This window comes from Typopeltis vanoorti, chromosome 20 (genome assembly GCF_054136105.1).
Source record: "Typopeltis vanoorti isolate ZY-2024b chromosome 20, IOZ_Tvanoo_1.0, whole genome shotgun sequence".
NCBI lineage: Eukaryota > Metazoa > Arthropoda > Arachnida > Uropygi > Thelyphonidae > Typopeltis > Typopeltis vanoorti.
In genome coordinates this window covers 78,573,219-78,594,203 of record NC_143568.1, presented here as the reverse complement: position 1 = coordinate 78,594,203, position 20,985 = coordinate 78,573,219, and the positions used below count along the sequence as shown (strand labels likewise).

The following is a 20,985-nucleotide window of genomic DNA, read 5'->3' as shown; positions in this document are numbered from 1 at the left end:
TTAGTAATAACATAAATTTAGTCATTTAGGATTATCATAATATCCTGATCATACAATATCAGGAACTTGATGCTGCTGATGAGAAAGACTGTTTCTTTCTCATATTTAAATGATATAAATGGCACATTTAAAACTGCCTAAGTGTAAACTGCTTTAATGTGTTTTATGTTTATTTCACCTATGTGAAAGACTTTTCCCAATAGTCAACTGATTTTTTGCTTTCTCTTATGTCATTCTATATCTGCTGCAATTTGATCTTGTGCTTGGAACATATATTAATATTTTGCAAAAACATACTCTCTAGATTACATTTTTATAAAACACACTGACAAAACAATACTGGCTCTAAACCACAATTCATGCAAATCTCAAGTGTCATCTGCAAGATGAATTTTACAATTGTGATTGTCTCTTTCTCTTTCTGTGTGCAGCCAGAGAGAGGGAGAGGGAGCAGAAAAGCAATATTTTTAACATTACTAAGATTGTTTCCCACCAACAAAGGTTAAATGGTGGCAGTTAATCACTAGGATAAATAGCATGCATCCACCAAGTAACTTGTTGATTAGTATTAAAATTCTTACGTTAACTGATAAAAATACAGTTAGCAGCACAAGTTAATTCCAAGGAGAATGTGTGAGTAAACCTGCATTTCAGTAGGATGCATTCAAAACAGAGTGGGTTTTGAATCCCCCCCCCACAAATCTGAAATTTGACTTGTCAATGAGTATGCAGTTCTAATGTTTTTTTAAAGAAAGTTATTACTGAATTCTTTTAACAATTACTAATCATTACCTATGCACTCTCCAGAAAAAGAAAAATATTTTATTAAATAATTTTTGAAACATCCATCAACAAAATACAGTAACTATGATTATAATCATATACTGTGCTATTACCGCAATTCTGAATAGTGGAAAAGCTGATACAAATAATTAATGTTGGTTGTATTAAGATTGAAAAATGAGCATTAAGCCTTGAAGGTAGCTTTCAACACAGTAAGCATACTGTCACATGATATTTTCAATAATGGGATTTGCATAGTTGTCTGCTGCTTTCATAATTCCCTATTTGTCTGCACAAATATATCACATCCAGAAAAATCCAGATATTAGTCCAAAGTCATAATAATTTTGAACTTGCAGCATTGTACTATACTCAAAATTAGCTAAAAATTTCATGATCTCTAATGCAATATATATATATATATATATAATGAGTCTTAAAAAAAAAAACCTTTAATACTGATTACCTTAAGTTCAGCTCTCTTAAAAGGTAGCAAAAGTGAAGGGATTGTCTCTGATTTGATACATCTTGTAGGCTGTGTTGACTCTTTCACATTGTTATTTGACTTGGAAGATTTCTGTGTTTTGGAAGCCTTAAAGGGAAAACAAGACTATTAATATGTAGTATTTTATAACCAAAACTAGTCCATACCTAAGCTGTAACAGGAAATTATAATTCTGCATAATAAGCTGACATCTATTATACAGAAAAGATAACTTCACTATAATTTAAAATTAATTATAATTCATAACTTCTCATTAATGATTACTAATCTTTCATGTAATTAATAATCATTATGCTTCACATTAAAATATATTCAAAAATAAATGGAAGAGAAAAATATATTTTAAAGAATAACCTTTGTACTCGTCAAATAAACAACTTTTATTACTATGCATGAATATAGACCAAATTAGTCATTCAAGCTAAATAAGCAGGGCTAAAACAAAGTTGTAACCTCTCAAACTTTGAGGTCCAGGTGAAGGAGATGCTGCTACATAGGCAAAAAGTTCATAAGAAGTGTTTTTACTAAAAAATCATTGTATGCTGAAGTAAATGAGGATTATTATTTTTTACATTTTTTTTTTTGTTTTGCTTTCTATGGTAAACTTTACTGTAGTACATATTTGCAGAAAAGATTAAATTTTATATCCAGAGCATAAGAGAAATATCTACTGTACTTCTTGATGCTAGCCAACTTCCAGCCACTGTTTATATACTTTATTTAACATTGTTTTTCATTTATCTATTTACTGCCCACCTACTTTCATTTGAAAAAAGAAAAATGTCAACAGATAACTCAAATAGTGATTTGCATTTCTATATTAACATATACTCCAAAACAGATATAATTAGCAGGATATAATATATGCAATAAATTGGTTGCCTGAAAAATGACAGGAAGTGGTGTTTAGAAAAGTTTTCAAATAGCTTGGGTGTTAGAAGTAAGTACCACAGAGTTTGGTATTAGAATCCCTGTTGTTTAATACATACATAAATGATCTACATTCAAATATCATCATCATCAAATTCCTGCCATGTACCCTCAAGGGGTGTACAGGATATGACAGTACTACATGAAAAATTTACATCATTACTAACTTCCTATCTACAATTTTCCTCCAAATCAGTATGTTGCTTGTCAAGACTCCAACATTATCAGATCTTATATTTCTATCGTCTAAGGCACTTTGTACTGTATCAATCCACCTATATCTTGGTCTTCCTCTGGGTTGTTTTCCTGCCAATCTGGCTGAAAACATTTGTTTTGCTAATCTTTCTGCACCCATTTTGTTTAAGTGACCATACCACCTGAGATTAGCTCTGCTAACGCATTCCTGGATGCTGACAATGTCAAGTTCTTTCCTAATATCCTCATTTTTAATATGATATTGCCATTGATGCCATCTGTTCACGCCTCTAATCTTTCTCAGGACTCTCATATCTGCGGTCTCTAGTCTTTGGTCAAGTGTTTTACTTCTGACCCAGCTCTCAGATCCATAAGTTAAAACTGGTTTGAACACTGTCTTGTATACAGCTAATTTAGTGTTCCAACTAATTTCTCTCTTATTCCATATGAATTTATTCAATTGACTTCCCACCATACCAGCTTTGCTGATTCTGTTGTCTATTTCTATATTTAATTTACCATCTTAAGTAAAAATCGTACCTAAGTAGCTGAAATGTTTTACTTGTTCCACAGGTTCTCTATTCACAACACAGTTGACATTTTCAATGATTCTGCCTATTTTCATTGTCTTTGTCTTTTTATTGCTGACCTTCATACCATATCTATTACAACAGTTATTCAATTTAGTCAGAGAATCTTGCAGACTTGAAGAGGATTTATTTAGAAGTATAACATCATCCGCATAAAGCAAAGAGACATTAACATCTCCAATTCTGATATCAGGTTTAATACCTTTTCTTCATAATGTGATCCATATAAATAATGAATAACAGAGGGGATAATGTACATCCTTGTCTCACACCAGATTTAACATTAAACCATCTTCCTGTACTTCCTTCAATTCTAACTGCTGACTCACAACTCAAATAAAGACTAAGTATTGCTTGATATAATGCCCCATTGACACCATATAACTGCAGCATATTGAATAGCTTCTCTCTTGGCACCTTGTCATATGCCTTTTCTAAATCGACAAAACTTAAATACAGATCTTTGTTGTATTCCCATGCTTTCTCGACTATTTCTCGTAAAGTGAAGATCTGATCCTGACAGCCTCTATTTGGCCTGAATCCAGCTTGTTCTTCACCAAGCTTTTCTTCCACAATTCTGCTCAACCGTTTCTCAAGTATACTCGCATAGATCTTGCCAGGAACACTCAGAAGGGAAATACCTCTGTAATTCTCACATGCAGTTTTATTTCCCTTTTTTATATATGGGTACCATGAGTGCTCTACTCCAATCATCAGGAATTCGTCCCTCTGTCCAGGCTCTCTGAACTATGCAGTGCAGCCACTGTAAGACTTTTATACCACCATACTTCAGCATTTCTGGTTGAATATCATCTACTCCTGCTGTCTTTCCACATTTCAAGCCTTTGATGGCTTTTTCTACTTCAAGTATGGATATGTATTCCTGACTGCATGCCTGGTCAGTGTTTTTTATTACTGTGCTGTCATCACTGCTTGTTTCATTTAGCAGTTTTTCAAAGTAATTACTCCATACTTCAAGGATTTCTTTTTCTCCTGTTTTCATGTCACCTTTATCATCTCTAACTCCTTTTACAGCACTCTTTCCTCCATTCCTAAGCTTCTTCAACAACCCCCAGAATATTTTGCCACCTTCTTGATATTTATTTTCTATATTCTTGCCAAAGTCCTCCCATGACTTTTGTTTAGCTAGTTTTACACACTGTTTAGCTTTCTTACATTTGTCTCTGTATTCTGTAAGAGTAAAAGCTGACTTATTTGCCAGGAACTTTTGATATGCTTTCTTCTTTTCTTCACTGCCTCTTTAACTTCCTGTGTCCACCAGGGAGTTCTGATTTTTTTATCCTTGCACACAACCTCACCACGTGCCTCTCTGGCAGAATCAATCAATGTTTTCTGTTATTCTTGCCACTGAATCTCCAAGGTTTGATTCCTCTTCTCAAACTCTTTCATTTTCTTTACAATAATCTTTCTGTATTTAGTCTACAGTTCACATCTGAGAGCTACTCAATTTTTATTCGCTTTAAAACGTTCTTACATGTTATTCTTTTCAATATGAAATTCAATTTTATCCTGCTCAAGACTAAATAGTGATCACTTCCAATTTCAAATCCTCTGTACACTCTGGTGTCCTGCACCAGGGAGAAAACATCACTATCAACAATAACATAGTCAATGAGACTTTTCTTATTCCTAGCCTCTTCTCTCCATGTGAATTTGTGCACATTTTTATGTTGGGACATGGTGTTAGTAATAACCAGTCCATGTCCTGAGCAGAAATACAACAGATATTTGCCATTATTATTAGCTTTGCTCTTTTCTCCAAATTTTCCCAAAATATTTTTGTATGTCTCACAATCATTTCCTACTCTGCTATTTAGATCCCCAACAAGGACCAACTTTTCCTTTTTCATTGTGTCAGTTGCTTTTTCTAAAGCGTCAAAAAATACCTCCACTTCTACCTTAGTAGAACCTTCTGTGGGACCATAGGCACAAATAAGTCTCATTGTCCAGTTCCCCATTCTCATATTTGCCCACATTACTCTACTTGAGACTGACTGCCATTCAAGAAGATTAGCCTCGTATTTTGTGTTGAATACTATGGCTACTCCTTCTTTTCCTTGATAGTCATTGCCTGAATATAACATTTTGTATTTATTGTTCAGAAAGATCTCACCAGTTTTGGTCTTTTTTGTTTCAGTCACCCCTATTATGTCTATCTGATACTTATCTAATTCCTCAGCTAGCTCCATTTCTTTGCCATTCAGGCTTCTTACGTTAATAGTACCGATCTTTAACTCTGGTGATGTTGAGTTGGGGTTTGTTTTCAGATTTGTTCCAGTAGCTGACTTTTTCGCTGTTCGCCCTGGTTCCCTGGCGAAAACAACGGGGCCTTGTTTAACCGGGCGACGCCCCAGCCGGCATGAAATTTTGTTATGTTGTACCATCATTTTTTTTATTTTGGTTTAACCAATAAGAATACAATTTGGTCGGCTAAATCCCAAATTGCCAGCTCATCCTCGTTCGTTCAGTATCAATGTAGATACCCAACAGGGTGCACCACGAGAAGGTGAGGATTGGACATTAGGTCAGAAGCCCTGGTCGGTTCTCCGCATTCCTTTAAAGGCTATGTGGAGGTCTCCTCTCAGTTATACATCTTTGACCCTTCTCTATTTGTTGATGATGTAAGGTTGAACAAAAGCAGTAAAATGTTTGGATGACCTAAGTTCTTTAAAGGATAATCTTAAAATAACAATGGTGGAAGAAAGTGGTATTCAAAATTTAATGTGAACAAATGTGAATCTGTCTGAGTCGATAAAAAGATAATATTCATCAGATATAAGCTGAATGGATAAGACTTTAGAACAGAGGTCAGAAATCTTTTCACTAAAAAGGGCACCATGAATGGCTGGCTTATGACAAAGAGCACTTTAATTTTGCTGGAGGGGAAGTTGTACACTTAAAGTAAAATAAATAAAACCAAATTGTTCTTCCCCCTTTATGTTAAAGTTATAAATCTTTTTCTTTATGTTATCCATCATGGGTTGTAAGTTTACATTTAAGTTGTGAGTCAGCAGTTAGAATTCAAAAAATACAGGTTGATGGTTTGATACAAAATCAGGGATAAGACAAGGATGCATATTATCTCCACTATTATTCATCACATTATGAAAGAAAGTGGCATTAAATCTGATATAAGAAATGGAGATATCAAACTTAGTTCTTTACTTTATGCAGATGGTGATGAATTCCTAAATACATCCAGTACAAGTCTCCAGGATTCTCTAACTAATTGAATAATAGCTGTAGCAATTTTGGCATGAAAATCAGCAATAAAAATATTAAAATTATGAAAATAGGCAGGAACATACAAAGCTTCAGCTGTATTCTGATGAAGAGCCTATAGAACATGTAAAAATATTTCAGCTATTTAGGCACAGTGCAAATATGGCAAGTTAAATCTGGGAACAGACAACAGAATAAGCAAAGTTGGCATTGTGGGTAGCCAGCTGAATAAATTTATGTGGAATAAGAGAGAAATTAGCTAAAGACACCAAACTAGTAGTATACAAGATCGCGTTCAAACCAGTTTTAAGTTATGGATCTGAGAGTTTCTTTAGAAATAAAGCTCTTGATCAAAGACTAGAGACCACAGATATCAGAGTTCTTAGAAAAATCAGGGACCTGAACAGATGGCATCAATGTCAGAATCATGTGAAAAATGAACACATTAGGAAGAAACATGACATTGTTTGCATTCAAAAATGAATAGAGCTAATCTAAAATGCTATGGTCACTTAAATAGAATGGGAGAGGAAAGATTAACAAAATAGTTGTTTGATGTCAAGATGACAGGAAAAAAGACCCACTGATTCCGTCAGAAGTGCTTTAGAAGCACAAAATGTTAAATATGACAATATCGAACTGCTGACAAGTAATAGACTAATTTTGAGGAAAATTGTTGATGGGAGATTAATAATAATGTAAATTTAATCATGTGGTTTCTGTCATAATAGTCTGAACACCCCTTGAAGGTAATTATCAGGAAATTGATAATGATGAGAAAGTCTGTAATCATGTAAACTTTCATGTATTGTTATCTTAGTATCCTGTACACCTCTTGGGATTGGATATATATATATATATATATATATATATATATATATTGTTGAAATTAGGATTTACTCAGGATGTATACATTTATAAAAATAAATTTAACTGACTAGAACCCGAGAAAGTATAACAAAAACCTTTAATACATCACAACTAGTTTCATCGGTGCTCCGACTTCTTCAGGGTTTAGCTATGGGCAGCCCTCTATCTCCAGTCTTAGCTAACTTTTTTCTAGAAGATTTTGAAGAGAAAGCTATTTCCTCAGCTACTTTGAAACCTAAACTGTGGTTACGTTACATTGATGACGTCTTCCTTATTTGGGGACATAGTTTAGAGGAACTGCAAAACTTCCTAAACCATTTAAATAACCAACATCAAAACATTAAATTCACATCTGAACTAGAGATTAACGGCGTTCTCCCCTTCTTGGATCTAAAGATCAGTAGATTTCCTGACTGTCTTAAATTTTCAATTTTTCGAAAAACCACCCACACTGATAGATATTTACATGGTTCTTCTCATCACTTCCCACCTCAGAAACTGGGCATCATCTCCACCCTCGCCCATCGAGCAAGATGTCTCATTTCCACAGAAGAAGACCTTCAAACAGAGCTTAACTTCCTGAAAAACACCTTCTTAAATAATGGATATTCGTCTCGTAACATCACTAAACGTTTGAGACCACGCCAACATCCTCGACAAGAAGATGACTCCAACCCTTTCACTCATATACAGTTACCTTTTATCAGCACTCTTACCCCAAAACTAGCTAAGATTCTGAAAAAATTCAACATAAAGACCGACTATACTACGCTGCCAAAACTTCGTTCTTTTCTGAGTCGACCAAAACCAAAACACAACCATCTGCATTTTCCTGGTGTTTATAAAGTTGTGTGCAACTGTGGTCGACCTTATTTTGGCCAGACAGACAAATCTGTTTCACTTCGTCTTGAGGAACATAGACGTGACATCTCCTACAGTAGAGCACGAGCAAGCGCCCTTTCCAGTCATGTCCTTTTCTCGGCAAACTCTAACCTTGAAGAACAGCCACATCAAGTTGATTGGGAACGCACTACTAATTTATATATTTGCAAGGATGAATTCGAAAGAAGAATTATCGAATCAAAAGAAATAGTTCTGGACCCTTCACATTTAAACAATAATCTTAGCTACAATTTGCCTGATTCCCATAGCGCAGTAATCCAGTACTAGCGCTCAAAAATTAGCTGTCGCACACATTCTACTCATGTGAACGGTAGCACGCGGTCACCTATTCAAATATGACTGTTACTATTCTGCTTTTTATTAAGCTGTAAAGTTCATTTTTTACCGTGTTATTTTATATCTTATGTTTTTATTTCTCACCTGAAGAAGTCGGAGCACCGATGAAACTAGTTGTGATGTATTAAAGGTTTTTGTTATACTTTCTCGGGTTCTAGTCAGTTAAATTTATTTTTATAAATATATATATATATATATATCAGGAATTTGATGATTGTTTGTGTGAAACATTTGCAGTGTAAAGTGGTACAGAATGTTTTCTTGGCATGTTAGGTCCCTTGACACTAAAGATCTAAGTATATGATACCAAGAAAGCATTCTGAATGCCATAGCCACCATTTGAATCTTTGAATCATGTGACTAGATGCATTTCTTCATGCTACCTGGGAACTGTTACTTCCAGCAGAAGGATAATGCATCATGCCTCAATGCACATATCAAAGCTGCCCTAATTAGCTAGGTAAATATCATACCCTTTCAAATAATAGGCTGTAGGTTAAAATTACCCAATGGGCATGAATGTTTGTGAATGTCTTTAGTGGAAGATGAATTTTATCAATGTGAAACCCAACATGGAACTCCGTCAAGATCCTTTTTCAGAGATCAGCATTTCCAAATTATGTAAAATATAAATAACTATAAAAAAAAATACATAGCATAATAAAGCTTAGCTCATCCATTGTAAGATTCTGCAGATTTATATACTTTTGCTGGAAGAAGTTACTTCTTAATCCCTTAACGTACCAATTAAAAATCAGAAAGCGGTCGTTTTTCTGCCAATTTTTTGGGCGAGTTTTGGGCGAGGGTGATTTGCTGGATCAAATTCATCATTATTTGAAAAATAATGAATTTGTGCAAACGCAAACGAAATAGCTGATACACGCCATTGGCAACTTTTCTCGGCTGAAAGGAAATAGGCACAAGATTGTCTAGTGTCTATATTCGGTTGTATTTATATGTGAAACCAAAATTCAAAATCAATTTTGATGCAATAAACAAAAGACGTGTCACAGATGTTTTTGTATGTTAAGGGGTTAAAAAGACTCCTTGATCTCTTCAGTCCATGTATTCTTAAACATACCTGTCAGATGAAGTGGAACAAGTTGTTTACAAAAAGGATCTATTGCAGTCCAATCTGAGGAAACATAATAGTCTGCATGGGGTGGCACTTTAGTATGTAAAATATATATACAGTCATTCCTCGAATTATGTCTGCTCAAGTTAAGTCCATTCGAAGATACATCCATGATCCCATAAGGGAATAAATAACATTTTCGATTATACAAGGGTGGTCTGAAAAGATTTTCCCAAATTTGGGGCAGTCTCATGCATCCAAATTTGTTGAGGTTTGGCATGTTCCTAAGGGCCGAGGCTGATTCCATGAATAGTCTTTCATACTTGAACTTGCTGCGGTGTATTACTGTGGCTTTCTTCCATCTTATTCTGTGGCGAGTATCCAGAGCGTGGTCTGCAAGCACAGAGTGGCTGTACTGGTGAAATCGGATGTAATCCTTGTGTTCTGAGATTCTGATATTTGCTGTCCTGCCTGTTTGGCCAAAGTAGGACAGTTTACAGCTGCAAGGGACCTGGTATACACCAGGTAGGTCTAGGGGAAGTGGTTGGTCTTTGGTGGAGCGGATAAGGGATGCCAGTTTTCTATGTGGTCTGTAACAAGTGGTCAAGTCATGTTTTTTTAAGATTTTATTGATTTTTTCCGAGGTCCTCAGATGTAGAGAATGGTGATGGATTTAGAGTAATCTTTATTGTGAAGGGGAGGGGGTGGTGGGTTGTGGATAACTGGGTTAAGTATTTTTTGGATTTTTTGGAGGGGGTAGCCGTTGGCTGAGAAAGTGTCACGGATGTGATTTAGTTCGGTGGTTAGGGCTTGATCATTAGAACAGATTATTTTTGCCCTGTTGAATAATGTTTTAATAACTCCATATTGTTGTGAGGGGGGTGGTGAGATTGTTGGTGAATGTATCTGCCTGTATGGGTGGGTTTTCTATAAACTGAGAAAACCAAGGTTCCATCAGGTTGGTGGGTGACTAGTGTGTCTAGGAAGGGGAGGTTATTGTTTTCCTCTTTTTCCAGGGTGAATTTGATTCTAGGGTGTTGGTTGTTTAAGTGTGTTAGGAAGGAGAGGAGTGAATCCGGGCCATGTGGCCAAATAACGAAAACATCATCAACGTAGCGAAGCCATATGGTAGGTTTATTAGATCGTTCCACTTACCTGCCATATGGGGAGGTAAGTGGAACGATCTAATAATTACACAGGCAAGCTCAAGGCTTTATTATTAGATCGTTCCACTTACCTCCCCATTGATTACAATCCCACCAACTCACAAATTAGAAAACTCCATAGGCTCCTTAAGAAGGTCACTTCTTGGCCTGTGGAGATTACCAACAGACTAAAACCCTATAACTCTAGACCCCCCCCGCATATATGGGCTCCCAAAAATACACAAAGAAAATGTGCCATTACGTCCCATAGTGGATGGCATTGATTCCCCCACTTACAAACTAGCCAAGCATTTAGCCAAAGCGCTCTCACACTATACTGGCAGGCAATACACCATCACACATAAAAAACTCAGCCCATTTCAAAGCCAGTATAGAAAACCTTACACTCCAACATAATGACATAATGGTCAGTTTTGATGTCTCCTCCCTATTCACGAATGTCCCCCTCAAAGAAACCTTAGAGCCAATCCAAGCTAAATTTCCTCCCGATATCTCAGCCCTATTTCAGTTTACAATGAACTCAGGCTATTTCGTTTGGCAGGAAAAATTCTACAAACAGATAGAGGGGACAGCCATGGGTTCACCACTTTCCCCACCCTTGGCCAACTTCTTCATGGAGACGTTTGAAGAGAAAGCCTTAAACTCAGCCCCACAAAAACCTACCATATGGCTTCGCTACGTTAATGATGTTTCCGCTATTTGGCCACATGGCCCGGATTCACTCCTCTCCTTCCTAACACACTTAAACAACCAACACCCTAGAATCAAATTCACCCTGGAAAAAGAGGAAAACAATAACCTCCCCTTCCTAGACACACTAGTTCACCCGCCAACCTGATGGAACCTTGGTTTTCTCAGTTTATAGAAAACCCACCCATACAGGCAGATACATTCACCAACAATCCCCCCCCCCCCCTCACAACAATATGGAGTTATTAAAACATTATTCAACAGGGCAAAAATAATCTGTTCTAATGATCAAGCCTTAACCACCGAACTAAATCACATCCGTGACACTTTCTCAGCCAACGGCTACCCCCTCCAAAAAATACTTAACCCAGTTATCCACAACCTGCCACCCCCTCCCCTTCACAATAAAGATTACTCTAAATCCATCACCATTCCCTACATCCGAGGCACCTCGGAAAAAATCAATAAAATCTTAAAAAAACATGACTTGACCACTTGTTACAGACCACATAGAAAACTGGCATCCCTTATCCGCTCCACCAAAGACCAACCACTTCCCCTAGACCTACCTGGTGTATATCAGGTCCCTTGCAGCTGTAAACTGTCCTACTTTGGCCAAACAGGCAGGACAGCAAATATCAGAATCTCAGAACACAAGGATTACATCTGATTTCACCAGTACAGCCACTCTGTGCTTGCAGACCACGCTCTGGATACTCGCCACAGAATAAGATGGAAGAAAGCCACAGTAATACACCGCAGCAAGTTCAAGTATGAAAGACTATTCATGGAATCAGCCTCGGCCCTTAGGAACATGCCAAACCTCAACAAATTTGGATGCATGAGACTGCCCCAAATTTGGGAAACTTTTATCAGAATAACTTCAGCCCAAAGGCCAAGAACTACCAATATAGCCCGCCAGGGGGCACCATCAGGACTTTAGGAAAACGCTAGCTTCCTAGCTTCAGTCTCATTTGCTGTTATTAGTACTTGTGTGCACGTGTCTTTGTAGTAAGTTCCCAAGAAGATGGCAACGTGACGTTCGCCGAAATATCGGAAAGTATATATTAAAGTTTATTTAATCTATATTTCTAGTATACGCTGTCAATTCCTTAAATATTAGTTATCATAAAATTCTTTGTAAAAGAAGGTTTACTGCCAAAAGAAATTCATTCGAAGTTCATAAAAGTTTATGGGCACTCTTCCTTCATTTTCGACAATTAAGAAATGGGCTGCCAAGTTTAAACATGGCCATACCATCCTTGAAGATGATCCACGTGAAGGACGTCCAAAAAGTGTAACAACACTAGAAATCATTGATCAAGTGCATGATATGGTATTGGATGACAAGCAAGTTAAAGCATATGAAATTGCTGAGACTATAGGCATTTCAAAAGAACATGTAGGATATATTTTGCATGAAGAATTGCATATGAAAAAGCTTTGCACAAGATAGGTGCCGTGCTTGCTCACAGCAGATCAAAAACGCACTCGCATAAAAATCTCTGAACAGTGCTTGGAGCGTTGTTGTTTAACAAGAATAAAACTGATTTTGTGTGTCGCTTTATTACTATAGATAAGACTTGGATTCATCGTTACACAACAGAATCCAAATAACAATCAAAACAGTGGACAGAATCCGGTTGTTCAGCACCAAAGAAGAGAAAGTCGGTTCCATCAGCAGGAAAGGTCATGGCATTGGTGTTTTGGGATGCTAAAGGCATTTTGTTTATTAATTATCTTGAAAAGGGTAAAACAATAACTGGGGAATATTATTCCAATCTTTTAACCAGACCAGACGAAAAAATTCCTGAGAAAAGACCAGGGTTGCAGAAGGAAAAAATCGTCTTTCATCAGGACAATGCACCTGCCCACAAAGGTGTTTTGGCAATGGGAAAATTGAGGGATCTGCACTATGAATTGTTGGAACATCCATCCTATTCCCCAGATTTGGCTCCATCTGACATTTATTAGTCTTAAGGGAGATTATGAAAAATATAAATAATTTTGAAATTATAAATTCGTTTTTTTCATTGTTAGGCCGAGAACATTTCAGACCACCCTCGTACTTTCAAACAAGACACATGCGAGCATAAAGTAAAAAGGTTGTAATTTAGCAACAATGCACTGGCATCATGCACTAGCAACAACGCATTCGGTGACAACCTCCCTCGGCAGTCGACCCTTGTCTTGTTCCTTTGTTGATTTTGTGTTTGAGAAATAGGCTATTTGTGTAATTATCGATATTTTGTGCAACTTGTCCTCCTACATATCCAATCAAAAAACCTATTGAAGAATAACAGAAAAAGAGGCAAGCAATTGATCTTGAAATAAAGTTGCAAGTTTTAAAGCAACATGAAGCTAGTAAGCTCATGAATGTGATCGCATATCACTTCGGATGGTCTCATTCTACAGTGATGACCATTTTGAAAAATAAGGATAAAATCGTAGAGGCTGTGAAAGGATCTACTTCCATTAAATCGACGATAGCAACGATGCAATGACAAGGTCATATTAGTGATATGGAAAAGCTACTTGCATCATGGATAGAGGACCTGAACCAAAAGCACATATCCCTTAGCACTAGGACCTAACTACTAAGGCACTAAGTGCCTTCAACATGTTGAAGGAGAAAGCAGGTCTTGATTACGACTACGAATTCAATGCCTTTTTCTGTTGGTTCATGAGATTCAATCAGCATTTTGCACTGCATAATGTAAAAATATATGATGAATCTGCAAGTGTGGATGAGAAGGCTACCAAGGAGTTTGTGGAGAAAATGGATAAAATTATTATGGAAGAAAATTATTTGCCACAGCAAACATTTAATATGGATGAAACCTGCGTGTTTTGGAAAAAAAAATGTCCAAGTGGACATTTACCCAAAAAGCTAAAATCTATGTATAGTGTGTAGTGTGGGTGGATATAAACTGGATGACTCAAAAATTGTTTGAAGATGCCTTAATCAACTGTTATGTGAGTGAAATGGAAAGCTATTGTGTGAAAGAAAATGTAGAATTTAAAATTTTAAAATTATTTGCCACAGCAAACATTTAATATGGATGAAACCTGCGTGTTTTGGGGAAAAAAAATGCCCAAGTGGACATTTACCCACAAAAAGCTAAAATCTATGTATAGTGTGTAGTGTGGGTGGATATAAACTGGATGACTCAAAAATTGTTTGAAGATGCCTTAATCAACTGTTATGTGAGTGAAATAGAAAGCTATTGTGTGAAAGAAAATGCAGAATTTAAAATTTTATTAATTCTAATTCTTGTAGATAGGCTTATACATTGGTAACATGACTTAAATTATTTAAGGAATTTACAATGTATACTGGAATATTAATTAAAAGAAATTTTAATAAATACCCACTATATTTCGGCAAAGTCACATTGCCATCTTCATGGGAAGATACAACTATGACTCATGCACACAGGCACTACAAAAAGCAGAAGAGAGAAAACTACTGTTGCTCTTAGGGTCCTATAGGTGTCACCTAGCAGGCTATATTGGGTTGTCTTGGCTGGTGTGCTGAAGTTCTCAAGATGCAAGTTTCCCAAACTTGGGGCAGTCTCATGCACCCAAATTTGTTGGGGTTTGGAAAGTATTTTTTTAGAGCTGAGGCCGATTCCATGAACAATCTTTCATATTTAAATTTGCTACAGTGTATTAATGTGGCTTTCTTCCAACGTATTCTGTGGCGGATATCAAGAGCATGGTCTGCAAGTCCAGAGTGACTGTACTGGTGAAACCGGATTTAGTCTTTGTGTTGCGAAATCCTGACATTTGCTGTCTGGACTTTTTGGCAAAGTAGGACAGTTTACAGCTGCAAGGGACCTGGTATACCCCAGGTAGGTCTAGGGGGAAGTGGTTGGTCTTTGGTGGAGCAGATAAGGGGTACCAATTTTTTATTGTTCCATGAAGATGGCATCTTCATGGAATAGTAAATATAGGAGGTAGTTTCTTTTAATTAACATTCCACTATACGTTGTAAATTCCTTAAATAATTTAATAGTTATTTATTAATTCTAGATAATGTTCTAGATCATACACCTTACAGGTGACCCTCACCCCAAGACCAAGTCATGTTTCTCACTCCAAACACTACCTCATTGATCCAACTGATGGATCAGGGAGTTCTTGCAGTGTTTAAGGGTTATAATCTAAGGAGAATTTTTTACCAAGCCATTTCTGCTATTGAAGGAAATGATCAGACTCTCAAGCAATTCTGGAAAGCATTCAATATTTATCATGCTTAAGTGGGCAAATATCAGAAGGAGGAACTGGACAATGGGACTTATTTGTGCCTATGGTCCCACAGAAGGCTCTACTAAGGAAGAAGTGGAGGAATTTTTTGAGGCTCTAGAGAAAGCTACTGACACTATGAAAAAGAAACGTTGGTCCTTGTTGGGTATCTAAATAGCAGAGTAGGAAGCGATTGTCAGACATACAAAAATGTTTTGGAAAAATTTGGAGAAACGAGCAAAGCTAATAATAATGGCAAATACCTGTTGGATTTCTGCTCAGGACATCGACTGGTTATTACTAACACCATGTTCCAACATAAAAATGTGCACAAATTCACATGGAGAGAAGAGGCAAGGAATAAGAAAAGTCTCATTGACTATGTTATTGTTGATAGTGAAGTTTTCTCCTTGGTGCAGGAGACCAGATTGTACAGAGGATTTGAAATTGGAAGTGATCACTATTTAGTCTTGAGCAGGATAAAATTGAATTTCATATCGAAAAGAATGACATGTAAGAAAGTTTTAAAGCGAATAAAAGTTAAGCAGCTCTCAGATGTGAACTGTAGACTAAAATACACAATTATTGAAGAAAAAATGAAAGAGTTTGAGAACAGCAACCAAACCTTGGAGATTCAGTGGAAAGCCTTGAAGAAAACCTTGATTCATTCAGCCAGCAAGGCATGTGGTGAGGTTGTTTGCAAGGATACAAAAATCAGAACTCCATGGTGGACACAGGAAGTTAAAGAGGCAGTGAAGGAAAAGAAGAAAGCATATCAAAAGTTCCTGGCAAATAAGTCAGCTTGTGCTCTTAGAGAATACAGAGACAAATGTAAGAAAGCTAAACACTGTGTAAAACTAGCTAAACAAAAGTCATGGGAGGACATTGGCAAGAACATAGAAAATAAATATCAAGAAGGTGGTAAGATATTCTGGAGATTGTTGAAGAAGCTTAGAAATGGAGGAAAGAGTGAAAGGAGTTAGAGATGATAAAGGTGACATGAAAACAAGAGAAAAAATATCCTTGAAGTGTGGAGTAATTACTTCAAAAAATTGCTAAATGAAACAAGCAGTGATAACACAGTGGTAAAAAATACTCAACAGGCATTCAGTCATTAATACATATCCATACTTAAAGTAGAAAAAGCCATCAAAGGCATGAAATGTGGAAAGGCAGCAGGAGTAGATGATATTCGACCAGAAATGGTTAAGTATGGTGGTATAAAAGTCTTACAGTGGCTGCACTGCATAGTTCAGAAGGCGTGGACAGAGGAACAAATTCCTGATGATTGGAGTAGTGCTCTAATAGTACTCATATATAAAAAGGAAAATAAAACTGAATGTGAGAATTACAGAGGTATTTGCCTACTTAGTGTTCCGGGCAAGATTTATGCGAGGTATACTTGAGAAATGGTTGAGAAGAATTGTTGAAAATCAAGCTGGATTCAGGCCAAATAGAGGCTATCAGGATCAGATCTTCACTTTACGACAATTAGTTAAGAAATCATAGGAATATAACAAAGATCTGTTTAAGTTTTGTCGATCTGGAAAAAGGCATACGACAAGGTGCCAAGAGAGAAACTATTCAATACACTACAGTTATATGGTATCAATGGGGCATTATATCAAGCAATACTTAGTCTTTATTTGAGTTGCAAGTCAGCAGTTAGAATTGAAGTACAGGAAGATGATTTAATGTTAAATCTGGTGCGAGACAAGGATGTACATTATCCCCTCTGTTATTCATTATCTATATGAATCACATTATGAAGGAAAGTGGTATTAAACATGATATCAGAATTGGAGATGTTAATGTCAGCTCTTTGCTTTATGCGGGCGCTGTTATACTTCTGAATAAATCCGCTACAAGTTTGCAAGATTCGCTGACTAAATTGAATAACCGTTGTAATAAATATGGTATGAAGGTCAGCAATAAAAAGACAAAGACAATGAAAATAGGTAGAATCATTGAAAATGTCAACTGTGTTTTGAACGAAGAACCTGTGGAACAAGTAAAACATTTCATCTACTCAGGCACGATTCTTAGTGAAGTTGGTAAATTAAATATGGAAATAGACAACAGAATAAATTCATATGGAACAGTGTTCAAACGAGTTTTAACTTATGGATCTGAGAGCTGGGTCAGAAGTAAAACACTTGACCAAAGACTAGAGACCTCAGATATGAGAGTCCTGAGAAAGATTAGAGGCATGAACAGATGGCATCACTGGCAATATATCATATTAAAAACGAGGCTATTAGGAAAGAACTTGACATTGTCAGCATCCAGGAATGCATTAGCAGAGCTAATCTCAGGTGGTATGGTCACTTGAACAGATTGGGCAAGGAAAGATTAGCAAAACAAGTGTTCTCTGCCAGTTGGCAGGAAAACGACCCAGAATAAGACCAAGATATAGGTGGATTGATACGATACAAAGTGCCTTAGACGATAGAAATATAAGATCTGATAATGATGTTGGAGCTTGACAAGTAACAGACTAATTTGGAGGAAAATTGTAGATAGGAAGTTAGTAAGGAGATAAATTTTTCATGAAGTACTTCATATCCTGTACATCCCTTGAGGGTACATGTCAGGAATTTGATATGATGATGATGATAAAAATATTGCCGTCGCTTGGGATGAAGTGACCTCTGAATGTATGAGTGGCATATGGAAAAAGACATTAAAAAGGTCTGTGCACAATTTTGGAAGTTTTGAAAAAAAATGAAGACCTTTGTAAATTGAGTGAAGATAAAGTGTGCCTAGCAAACAATCTGAATCTCGAAGTGAATGATGACGACATAATTCAACTCATAGAAAGTGCCCCTGAAGAGCTGACCAATGAAGAATTGGTCGAACTGGAGGAACGACGTGTTGCAGAAGAGGAAGAATGAGAAAAAGAAGAACAAAAAGAGACACAAGATGAGGTAGTTAAACAATTCATAGTGAAGTGATTTACAGAAATGTTCTCAAAATGGCTAAAGACATGGAGACCCCAAGTCTTTAGCCATTTTGAGATTGATAATCTCAAATTATTGAATGCTACTTATTAGTAGAAAGGAAAGTACATGATGCATTTGTTTGCTATAAACAAATTTATGATGAAAAGAAGAAGAGGTATAAGCAAAGCACATTAGATATCTTCATAAAAAAAAAAAAAAGAAAAGCTATACCAGAAGAGCTAAGCCTGGTCCTTCACATAAGGAAGGTAACGAAGATGTGATTGTGTAGAAAGATTTGGGTGATTATTCTCCTGTTTTATAGTGGAAGTAAAGCACAGTACAGTTTTATAAGATTTAAAAACTAATGACAGTATACTTATTACAGTTAAGTCCCTAGCCCCTAAAACTCTGTTGATTCAATGTATCGATTTACGTCTTGCCAGATGGAACAGAATCCCGACATAAGTCGAGGGATGACTGTATTTTATTTCTCACGAATCTGACAGATGTAAGAGAGAAATAGGTCATCTCTTAGGTCATTATAACGTCACATAACCTGCAAGTTACTATTATATTTCATTAAACAAATACTCTTCTTATAAAAAGATTTTATTTTGATTTTTACACTGATTTGATTTTAATCATTCTATCTATCAGACAAAATCCAGAGAATACTTATGAACAGATGGAAGGTCCATGCATTCTAAGATCAGAGGAAGAATATGCACTGAATTCAGCTAAAAATGGTAAAGCCTCAGGCCCTGATAGAATACCAACAGAAAATAGTAAAGTAATTAGAAAGTGACAACATTACTATAATAATAAAATTATTTAATAAGATCTATGATATAGGCATAATGACTGGTTGCAGTCAACCTTCATCATGCTACCTAAAAAAAGCAAATGTGAAAACTTGTAATGACTATAGAATGATCAGTTTAATGTGTCATATTCTCAAAATGTTTCTGAAAATAATTCAAAAAAAGAATATACAAAAAATATGAAGACACCAACAGTGATACCTAATTCGGCTTTAGAAGCACATTGGGAATGAGATAGGCTCTTTTCTGTTTTCAAATCTTATTCCAAAAATGTAGTGACCAAAACAAGGAATTATTCATTTGCTTCATTGACTATGAGAAAGGATTTGACAAAGTCCAACATACTAAAATGATTGAATTAATAAAAAGAATTGGATTAGATGGTAAAGACATCAGGATCATCAAAAACTTATATTGGAACCAAGAGGCATCTGTTCAAGTTAATGACATTATTACAGACTCCATTAACATCAAATGAGCAGTAAGGCAAGGATATGTGCTGTTGCCTCTCCTTTTTAACATCTACTCAGAAGCCATATTTCAAAAAATCTTAAAAGGAAGGGATTAATGTAAATAGTGAATCATCAATAACATCCAATGTGCTGATGAGACAGCTATCCTGGCTGACAATATTCACGATTTTCAAAATCTTCTCAAACTAGTGAACGAAGAGAGAGTGAAAAAATGGGATTAAAAATAAATACCACCAAAACTTTAAACAGGAAACAAATAGACAGAGTGACAAAAATTAAATATCTCAGATGCTGGTTAAATGAAGAATGCAATCCAGAATGGAAATAAAAGTTAGAAATGAAATGGCAAGAAAAAGTTTTCTCCCAATGAAATCAACACTGTGTAACTATAATTTAGAGCCTAAATTATGCATGGTTAAATTCTATGTAAGGTCTGTACTGCTGTATGATGAGAAACTTGGATCTTGAAGACAACATTAATAATAATAAAAAAAAATATATTGAAGCCTTTGAGATGTGGTTATACAGGCAAATGTTAAAAAGTTAAAAATCCCATGGACAGCAAAAATGTCCAATAAAGAAGTACTGGAACAAACTGGGAAATCATGTGAACTTTAGACACCATAAAAAGAATAAAAACTGCATATCTTGGCCACCTACTTTGGAATGAAAAATATAAGGTACTTCAATTAATTATAAAAGGGAAGATAAATGGAAGAAGAGGATAAGGAAGACAAAGAAAATCTTGGCTGGCAAGAGCTCTGAAGGACTGTTCAGAGTGGCTGAGGATCGCTCAAAATTTGCCAAGGTGGTCGCCGACCTCCGATAGGAGATGGCACTCAAAGAAGAAGTCTATATTTCACTAATATGACTTACCATTTTTTTCATATTTTTTGTGCAGCGTGAACAATACCAAACGCGCCGAGGATCGTTAACATCATAGTCAGTTGCAGGTGGTCTGTGACATTCCTGAAATAAAACACATAAGCCTTAAGAAAAACAGTTATTTTCTTTCAAGTTTACTCTCCTTAAGAGTGTCCAGTTCTCTACATAATTTAATTTGTTCTTAACAATGTTAAATTTTATTTTGAGTTTGCTTCTCTTTAAATAAAAATATTTATGATCAATCCAATTTGATCATAAATATTGACAAAATAATAAAATAGAAATTTATTAAGAGCAAAGCACTATTACATTGTTTAAGAAAAAAAAACT

At 36.0% G+C, this 20,985-nt stretch overlaps 1 protein-coding gene across 6 annotated transcripts in view; it reads right to left on the bottom strand.

Moving 5' to 3' along the window:
• The window catches only part of LOC150095587 (integrator complex subunit 12-like), a 274,079-nt gene that overhangs the window by 122,916 nt on the left and 130,178 nt on the right, over nucleotides 1-20,985 (bottom strand). For all 6 annotated transcript variants that reach the window (XM_090410188.1, XM_090410194.1, XM_090410189.1 and 3 more), the window contains exons 6-7: nucleotides 20,647-20,739; nucleotides 1,250-1,375 (exon numbers count right to left, since the gene is read on the bottom strand). In XM_090410188.1, coding sequence (XP_090266314.1) covers nucleotides 1,250-1,375; nucleotides 20,647-20,739 — 219 coding nt within the window. The remainder of the gene's footprint in view (nucleotides 1-1,249; nucleotides 1,376-20,646; nucleotides 20,740-20,985) is intronic.